Here is a 10217-nt window from a genome sequence, read left to right on the forward strand (position 1 = left end):
CAAGGACAAAGACATGAAGTCAAAATACACCAAATGTTTTATGGAATTTAAAGAAAAAAAGAGGATCTAAGAAGGGACTGGAGCTGCTGGGAGAAAAGAAGAAAAAGCATTCATAGTCAAATCAACACACATACCAACAAACAAAACTAGGGGCAGTGAGCAGAGGCCACTCGTGGAGAGGCAGACTACACCGAGGAGTGCCCAGGGGTGTCACCACCTATTCACCTCAAGTGCAACACAGCAATACTCACGGCTAAATAAAAAGACCAAAGAAAACTATCCAGCACCTCTGATATAGGGCATTAACACAGGATCACAACAACAACAGGGTTTCCACATGCACTGCGCTCAGACAATGAATCAGAGCAAAGCTACAAACAAAATGCAACTGAGTACACAGGGTTAAAAGCACTGACTTGTCAAAGGGAAATCTACAACATAAGGGAGACTGGGGATGGTTGTAACAAAGGGATAGTTGTAACACTCTCAGTTTGGCCAATTAGAAACGAGCTGTGGTGACATCATCAACATAGTCCATGCTCATTTACAATTGGAGCTCACTGGTGAAGCCGCATGTCTCTGAGTCCAAATTTGTCTGTTCTAGAGCCAAAAAACAGTTTTTCAGGTGAGAAACCAAACATTTTCATCACAGTTGTTTTTGTATAGCGTCCATTGTGTTGTATGTACAATTGTTTCACTTACATTGGTTCAAGTAGTAGTTTCTCTAGTTTAGTTTGATGTGTTTCATTAGTGCTAGCTTTGAAGCTAAATGCTAAAAACGGTTAGCTCTTTCATGGCTGCTAGGCATGGGGAGGGTTGTAACTCTTCGAAAGTGTTTATTGTTCAACTGTTAAAATGCTGTTCAAACGTCAACCTCATTCAGACTACAACGCGCGCGCGCGCACACACACAGACACACACACACACACACACACAGGTTAATACTTTATTATTCTTTATTTTATTTATTTTATGTTATATATTTTTATTTATTTTATTAGGGCCCGAGCACCTAGCGGTGCGAGGACCCTATTGAAATGCAAGGATTTTTTTATTATTATTATTATTATTATTATTATTATTCCTCCAAATGAATTGCCTTTTTGGGAGGCTTAACATACCCGAAAACTCATGAAACTTTTCACACATCTCAGAACTGGTGAAAAATTTGATATGTCAAGGATCTCGTGCGTGGGTTCCAAAAAATGGCTCAGTAGCGCCCCCTACAAAAGTTTGAGGAAACAGCCCCTGAAGCCAGTTTAACCTACGTGTATGAAACTCGGCAGGCTCATGTAACACTCCAGGACCTACAAAAAAGCCTCTTGGAGGCATGCTCTAAACCCAACAGGAAGTCGGCCATTTTGAATTTACTGTGCAATTTTGATGCATTTTTGGCCATTTCCAGGGGTCATAAATGAACGAACTAGTCCTAGAGATTTCATCCGATCGACTTCAAACCTTGGTCTGTCCCATCTCAAGACCTTGAAGATGAAAAGTTATCAAAAGCTTGAGTTTTTGTCAATACGTGTGACCGTGGAATGGCGTCAAAGTTAGGGGTCTCGCCACTAAACAGGAAGTAGTTTATAACTCCAGCATACATGGTCCAATCTTGCCCAAACTTCACAGAATTGATGACAGTCCCGCCCTGAACACATCTACATGTCAATAATTAGAGATAAACATAGCGCCCCCTACTGGCAACGGGAAATGTCATGTTTTAGACTTTAATGTACATCTCCTACAGACTTGACCAGATCCACTTCAAACTTGGTGAAAAAAGTCATAAGATGTTGATGACGCTTTATTGTGGAAACTGTGAGTTTTCGTTGAAGGGCGTGGCCACGGCCTGGCGGCGAACTTTGATGTTTCGCCATGATGATAAACGTTGCTGTAACTTGACTCCACCTGGGAATATCTTGCCAGAACTTCACACATATGATGACAGTCCAGCCCTGAACACATCTACAGAGGAATTTTGAATCACTGCCATAGCGCCACCTTCTGGCAACAGAAAGCTACTTTATACATTCTTTGATGTCCCGCTTCTAGCAGGTTAATCAGACCCATCTCAAACTTGCTGGTCTAAGTCCTTAGACCTTGATGATGCTTAAAAATGAAGCTTTTGAGTTTTCATCAAACGCTGTCACCGTGGCGTCACCTTGTTCGCCATCAAACACAATGTTGTTTTGAAGGGACAAAGGATGCTTGAAAACTCACCAAACGTGGCATACACATCACAGGTCACAAGTCCTGTTGTCTGATGTGATTTTTGTACTTTGATGCACCAAGCTCAACAGCGCCCCCTAGAATATTTAAATTAAGCAGCCCCCAAAGCTGGTTTGACCTGCATGTATGAAACTTGGTAGGCACCTGTAACATTCTATCATGTACAAAAAAGCCTCTTGGAGCCATGCTCCAAACCCAACAGGAAGTCCGCCATTTTGAATTTACTTGTGCAATTTTTGTGCATTTTTGCCCATTTCCAGGGCTTATAAATTAACGAACTTGTCCTACAGATTTAATCAGATTGGCTCCAAACTTGGTGTATGTAAGCACGACTATGTTGTGACCAAAAGTTATGACAGGATTTGCCCAATGTTGAATGGTGCGCCCGCTGCCGAGCGTTGAATCTTGAGGTCTCACCATAAAAAACGAAATTGCTGTAGCTTTGGCATAACTGGTCCTGTCTCCACCAAACTTCACATGATTCATATTAGTCCTGCCCTGAACACATTTTCATTACCATATTTCCTGATACTCATAGATCCACCTAGTGGCGACAGGAAGTAGGTCTCATCACATCATCATCAACACTTATCTGTTGATTTATCTGAAAGTTACATGCTGTGGTGTATATTTGATGTACAAAAACATGATGTATAATTAGTGCGCTCTCCAACTCCCTCTAGTGGAAAGAGGAAGTGATACAAAATGTGAAATGTGTAATTCCAGCACTGTATCAAGGATATGCAGAGTCACTCCTGCATGCGATATCTAACTTTGACAGAAATGACGCGTCAGAAGGCGTCCTGCCAGCCCCCCCGAGTCACGTGAAGGTGCGAGGGCCCGTTCATCGCTGCTTGCAGCTTTAATTGTACTTATTTTTTGTATGTTATACATTTCTATTTATTTTAATATTATAATTATTGTATTCTTACAAGTTTATTGTTCCTTCTTTATTATTCATTAAATTGCTTGAATACATTTAGCCTATTGTGAATCTTTTTTAAGCACAATAATTTAATTGTTACATCCACTCACCCCGGTACTGGGGTACGTTGTAACAATATAACTCTTTGTATTTGACATTAATTTCCATAATCTGTGATGGTGTAGTAGAGGTCAAAGTGTGTGTTATTTATAGCAGACAATTATGGGTAACGCGTATCAAAATTTAAGAGCTCTAACAAAAAAACCCCACTGAGTTACACTTGCTCAAACAAAAAGTGTTAAAATCATCCCCAGTCTCCCCTACCTGTTAACAACCAGCCAGGGAAGAGTAACTGCTGGATATAATCTGCAGAGCATGGGAATACATGCCTAGTGTCAGTGAAACTTAATTTGGACACAATGTGTGCTGATAAGAACAGCTAGGAATGAGGGCAAGCTAGTTTTGTCTTCATGGCAGTGAAGAAGAAAAATTCTCAGTGTTTCCTCTTTGTCTTATGATCTATATTGTATAGAAAGGCATATAAACTAAAACCTAACTGTATTTATTTTATTGCATTGCAGTTACTAAAGCAGAAAAAATCACAGTCTGAAAAGAAACACAGTCAGTAGGCACAGTGGTAGTAAGCTTGCACTGACGACACCAGACCGTCCTACACAGCAAGCTGACTAGCCACCAGCAGAGATTTATTATATATTTCTGATTTAATAAGACACATTTTGTATTGGTTCTGACAAATTCAACAGGCTCTTAAACCAGATTATTCTGTTCTCAGAAGCCATGGTTTACACTGAGGTGAGGTGAGGTGAGGTGAGGTTGCGTGAAGTACTTATCCATAGTTGGTGTATTATCTACATGAGATGTCAGGGGGCAAGCTCCTTGTTTGAAGTGGCAACCACCACAGAAGCTAAGCAATGCACTGTGATGGGGGTTACAAAAGGCCTACCTTAAAAACCATTAATATCAGTCTAAGTGGACGCTATACAGAAAATATTTTCACCGCTCGGATAACCCTTAGTAGAACTTCCGTATTCCTACACATCAGCTGATTAGGTCAAAAACAAAACCTCACTTTTCTAAAGATTTAAAAAAAAAATAAATCATACGTGCTTTTGTTTTTCTCGGAGAAGAAATGAAAACAGCTGCAAAAAAAGCGTTTGCAGTGAATATTCCTCTCACAAAGAAATGAGGCGGAGAGACAACTGGTGAAGGGCACTGCTGTACCTTATCAGCGTGAGCATCTCACCCAACCTGAACAGGTTACGTCAAAAAGGAAGCTGCCCACAAGTAGATAAAACGTGTCTGGTTGCTGTCTTGGTTGGCACAACTTTGTCAAGAAAAATGCAGGCAGCTGAGCTGTACAAGAGTCGCTGAGAGGACAGTACTTAACGTCAAAGGAGGCAAAAATGCTGAGCAAACTCTTTCACATCCTGGTCTTTTTTTCTCTTCTCAGTGTGGCATATTTTGTTGTGTTTCTATTCCACAGCAGAAACAGCACTTTATTTTTTTTTACAAAACCACAAAGTATGGAAAACGGAAACGACACACTTTCTCAGTGGATTAAGGAACTTTTTAACCTAACGACTAAAGCTCCAAATGAAGGCCAAGAAAAGACACATGTGCCACGCACTATGAGCAAGACTTTGGGACCCTGCCCTGACACCCCTCCAAATCTTGTGGGTCCACTCTATGTGGAGTTTGATTCCACACGGACTTTGGACAATGTGAGAAAGGAGGTCGGATCTCGTCTTCAGGAAGGCGGACAGCACAAACCACCAGACTGTATTGCTCAACAGAAGGTAGGTGAATAAAAGGAGAGATGAATAAATAAATGTGTAATTGGAGCAGTTTATCATGGTTGTGGATTCCTAACAACGGGATTCCTTAAAGGGATGGTTTGGATTTTTTAAAGTGGGGTTGTATGAAGTACCTACCCAAAGTCAGCGTATCGCCTGCAGTAGATGGCGGTCGGCGCACCACTAGTTTGGAGAAGCAGGCAGGAGTAGTGCCATGGAAGCTAAGCAATGTATTGCTGTGGATGGGGCCGGCAGCAAAAACGTATTTTAGCTACCAAGTAATTCAAAAAAAGCTGTGAAAAATGATTAATATGAGCTCAAGTGTACACTATATTTAGAATATTTTCACCACTTCACCTTGCCGCCACACAGCCCTTTCCAATAGGGAACTGAAGCTGTTATCTATCCTCTCCTCAGATCCACCAGGCTCCTTTGACAAAACCAGTAACCTCACAGAACACGGGAACCACTGATCTGCTGCTTCAATAGATTAATTTGTTTGTCTTAACGATTTAAACCAGCAAAGTCGAGGCAGTGGACCAGCAACTCACTTGTCCTGCAAGATTAAATTATGGTTTTGTCAAAGGAGTCTGGTGGCTTTGAAGAGAGCATACATGACAATCCCCAGTCAGAAAGGACCTTTGATAACAAAGTAAAGTGGTGAAAATATTCCAAACATACTGGAAACCTAATATGAGATTCATTTTTTTAAGTGGGCTTTTACTGAGGTGGCTAAATTTTATGTTGCTGCTGCCCCCGTCCAAAGCAGTGCATTGCTTAATGTCTGTGGTGCTACTCCTGCCCAACACATTCTCACTCTGACCTCGATAAATATTGGCGTTTTTGTCACAGACTTTCTACGACCACATACGACGTGCAAGGTACCCCGGGTGCGTTGGTTGTTGACGTTTTGGGACACTGTGCCAAATTCTGCCTGTTACATGCATTGTCTTCTTTCAAAATACCCTTCCATTTCAACACCCCGAATTGAGTTTTTTTTGGGGGGCATGAACCCCGCTCTCTTGGGTGAAATTCGATCAATCAATCAGACTTTCGCCATTTTAACTTTCGACCTTGTCCTGCTCGTTTCCCCCTGATGCTGATGGGCAGTGTTAAACTTTAACGGCAACCGGCGGCATATCATGCCGACATTAAGGGACAGCTTTTTTCTGATGTTGGAAGTCAGTGCCTAAGCGGAGGATTTCCATGACTTCGGAGTGAGACCTGGCTCTCGTGCCACCTCCTCTAATTACACGTACTGTAGATAAGTACTTCACACAGTCCCACTTCAAAAATCTTAATTATGTCTTTAATGATGATCTACATTCATGTAAAAGTAAACTTACTTTTTTAATTTATTTAAGGTGGTGATCATCATCCCATTCAGAAATCGGCATGAGCACCTTAAGCACTGGCTGTATTACCTCCATCCTATTTTGATTCGACAGCAGTCGGACTACAGAGTGTATGTCATCAACCAGGATGGAGAGGGAGTGTTCAACCGGGCCAAACTGATGAACGCAGGCTACGCTGAAGCACTGAAGGAATATGATTTTGACTGCTTTGTCTTCTCTGACGTAGATCTGGTTCCTATGGATGACCGTAACCTCTACAGATGTTTTGACAGTCCTCGACACTTGGCTGTGGCTATGGACAAATTCAACTTCCACTTACCCTATGACCACTACTTTGGTGGGGTTATTGCATTGTCCAAGGAGCAGTTCTTGAAGATTAATGGCTTCCCGAACACTTACTGGGGCTGGGGTGGTGAGGACGACGATATGTATAAGCGAATTATCTACAGTGGAATGTCCATTTCTCGACCTGACTTGGTGACAGGAAAGTACAGGATGGTCAAACATAAGAAAGACTTGCACAATGAAGCTAACCCAAAGAATCCTGAAAAACTGCACCAAACCCATTTGACCATGAATGAAGATGGGATTAATTCCTTAAAGTACACAGTCAAGGAGATTGTGAGGGATAAACTGTACACTTATATCACTGTGGATATTCATGCTCCACCAAGCTGAATGAGGATCGAACCTGTGGATCTGCTGTCTCAAACAAATGGAGGTGAAACTGACGTGCTTTTATGTCTTAACATCTCTGGGGATCAAGTTCCTTTGTCTATTATCGTTGATTTTTTTTTTTTTTTTAGAACACTGAATATCATATGACAAAAAACACTACTGTACACCCTAGTTTTTGTATATTGTTTCTCATTTACACAATTATTCTAAATGTCATGATTCTGTGTGAAGACATTGGTCCCAACTGTATAATGCAGTAACAACTTATTTGTTTTGTTCAGTGATGCAGTGGCTGATGTTTCCTTTTCTTATTTTAAGATATTTACTGCTTTAAGTTATTTGTGTTTTTTTTGTTTTGTTTTCTAACTGTGTTTCAGAAAATCAAGAAGGGCTGAAATAAAATGCATGGCCACTATGGTCCAACACTGAGGTTGAGGTAGATTTATGGTGAGCACACTGGGAATGAGTTACAAACTACCAACACATTCTCACTCCGACCTCGTCACATATTGCCGTTTTGGCCATGAACTTTCCACATCCAGATACGACGTGCAAAGTACCCTGGGTGTGTTGGTTGTTGACATTCTGCCTGTTACATGCATTGTCTACTTTCAAAATACACTTCCACTTTCACAGGAAGTTAACTATTTACATACAGTCTCTTTCAAAATAAATGTCCTACGTCAGTACAACACATGGATTGACCTTTCCCCCCCCCCCCCCTCTAACAACTAAGGCACGTGGTTAGGTTTAGAATTAAAGAATAGGATTTGGCTTTATAATCTTACAAGAGGCGTTCCCATCCCAACTTTTTTGGATCGTGTTGCAGGCATCTAATTGAGAATGAGTGAAAATGTACAAAAACAAAAAGTATATCAGTTTGAACTTTTAAATCTTGTCTTTCTACTGTAGTCAATTGAAAACAGGTAGAAAGGATCTGGAAAATCATTAAATTCTGTTTGTACTGTCTTACACAGTGTTTCAGCATTTTAGAATTTGGGTTTATACTATTACTATACTATACTCTTAAAAGAACTATAATGACAGTATTGTACACTTTTAATTCAATTTATTGATTAGATTCTGGCAAACCTACGAGGAAACAAATCTTAAACATCATGATAAACACAACAGGTATGAGGCCCAACCTGAACAGCTTACAATAACAAGGAGGCTGCACCCAAAGAAAGTAAAACTTGCCTGGTTGCTCTTTTGCTTGGAACATACTTGATTTGCCAAGAGAGGTTCAGGTAGAGGAGCTGTATGAGAGCGGCTGAGTGAGCAGTACTCAACATCAAAGGAGGCAAAAATGCTGAAAAAACTCTTTAACATCCTGGCCTTTTTTACTATCGTCAGTTTGGCATGTTTTATTGTGCTTCTATTCCACAGCCAAAACAACACTTTAATTTGTTTTACAAAGCCACAACATATGGCAAATGGAGACGACACACCTGAACATGTTCAACTGATGACTACTACAATCAAGACCCTGGGACCCTGCCCTGACACCCCTCCAAATCTTGTGGGTTCACTCCATGTAAAGCTTTATCCTAAACTGACTTTGGACGATGTGAGAAAGGAGGTCGGACCTCGTCTTCAAGAAGGAGGACAGCACAAACCACCAGACTGTATTGCCCAACAGAAGGTAGGTGAATGAATGGAGAGAAAATGAAATGAATAAATGAACAGAATAAAAACTAGAACAGTTTACCATGATTTTAGATACCTGAAATCAGTTTTCTGGCACACCTGTCTCGTTAGGTCTTGCCTGTTCCCTGAGTCTTCCTTTCACACCTGTTCTGTATTGGTCTTGTCTGCTCCATTCTTCTTGTCAGCCAATCCCTGTTTCATTCCTTTTGCCCATGTCTTCCTTCTCCAGCTGTGTCTCGTTCTTGTGTTTATATACCTGTGTGTTTCCCTTCGTCCTGGGTCAGTCCGTCTGCGTACCTCTGCTTATCTTCTGCATCCATCTGCGTACCTTCTGTGTTCATCAGTCCTGCCATCATGCATCCATCCCTGGTCTTCATGTCTTTTCCTGGTTGGTTTTAGTTTGGATTTTTGTTCTGCTCCCAGATGTTTTTTTGAGTTGCCTGTAACTTACTTATTTCATTTGTTTAGGTGGCGATCATCATCCCATTCAGAAATCGGCATGAGCACCTTAAGCACTGGCTGTATTACCTCCATCCTATTTTGATGCGACAGCAGTCGGACTACAGAGTGTATGTCATCAACCAGGATGGAGAGGGAGTGTTCAACAAGGCTAAACTGATGAATGCAGGCTACACTGAAACACTGAAGGATTACGATTTTGACTGCTTTGTCTTCTCTGACGTAGATATGATTCCTATGGACGACCGCAACCTCTACAGATGTTTTGATAATCCTCGACACTTGGCTGTGGCTATAGATAAATTTAGGTTCAAGTTACCCTATCAAAACATCTTTGGTGGGGTGTGGTCATTGTCCAAGGAGCAGTTCTTGAAGATAAATGGCTACCCAAACACTTACTGGGGCTGGGGTGGTGAGGACGATGATATTTATAGGCGGATAATCTACAGTGGAATGTCCATTTCTCGACCTGACCCGGAGGTGGGAAGGTACAAGATGCTCAGACATAAGAGAGACTTGCACAACGAACCTAACCCAAGGAATCCTAACAAGCTGCGCCACACCTATTTGACCATGAATGAAGATGGGATTAATTCCTTAAACTACACAGTCAAGGAGATTGTGAAGGATAAACTGTACACTTATATCACTGTGGATGTTGGGGTTCCACCAAGCTAAATGAGGACAGAACCTGTGGATCTGCTGGATTGATTCACTGGTGTCACAGTGTAAGGTGTGATTTTATGTTTTTAAAATCTTTGGGAATCCAGTTCATCCAGTCTGTCTCATTTAACCGAGGGCAGGTGTGTATCTTTGCATTGATTTACACAAACCTGTTCGCATGTATTGTATGTTTCTCTAATTCATTCTAATCAGATGTAAAAGCACAATTACCCTTTAAATGAACCTGTGATGCATAGAGCCGACACAGTCTTATACCAACATCGTCACTTTGTCAGTAGACTTTTATGTATATACATGATGTGCTATTTATTTTGTTATTTAGCCTGGGGCAGGTGTGTGTCTTGGGCCTCTAGTTTCGCAGACCGGGCGATGTGGAGGCGCAGCGCACCTGCTCTTCGCCAACTGGGTGTGGCCAGGCGGATTTTG

The 10217-nt window shown here is 41.4% G+C and overlaps 2 protein-coding genes across 3 annotated transcripts; both read left to right on the forward strand.

Annotated features, from left to right (window-relative positions):
* The first annotated feature begins 616 nt into the window (after window positions 1-616).
* On the forward strand, window positions 617-7710 carry LOC125881898 (beta-1,4-galactosyltransferase 2-like). Its single transcript, XM_049565328.1, has 3 exons — window positions 617-625; window positions 4656-4968; window positions 6330-7710. Exons 2-3 carry the CDS (start codon window positions 4696-4698, stop codon window positions 6996-6998), a joined length of 942 nt encoding a protein of 313 aa, XP_049421285.1. The 5' UTR covers window positions 617-625; window positions 4656-4695; the 3' UTR covers window positions 6999-7710.
* Window positions 7006-10217, forward strand: LOC125881897 (beta-1,4-galactosyltransferase 2-like). 2 transcript variants are annotated; one of them, XM_049565327.1, is made up of 3 exons: window positions 7006-7041; window positions 8388-8643; window positions 9117-10217. In XM_049565327.1, the coding sequence occupies exons 2-3, from the start codon at window positions 8428-8430 to the stop codon at window positions 9783-9785; spliced, it is 885 nt and encodes a 294-aa protein (XP_049421284.1). In that variant the 5' UTR covers window positions 7006-7041; window positions 8388-8427; the 3' UTR covers window positions 9786-10217. The 2 variants fall into 2 exon arrangements, with proteins under 2 accessions (XP_049421284.1, XP_049421282.1); XM_049565325.1 differs by lacking the exon at window positions 7006-7041 and having other exon boundaries at window positions 7937-8643.

This window comes from Epinephelus fuscoguttatus, linkage group LG21 (genome assembly GCF_011397635.1).
Source record: "Epinephelus fuscoguttatus linkage group LG21, E.fuscoguttatus.final_Chr_v1".
Lineage (NCBI taxonomy): Eukaryota > Metazoa > Chordata > Actinopteri > Perciformes > Serranidae > Epinephelus > Epinephelus fuscoguttatus.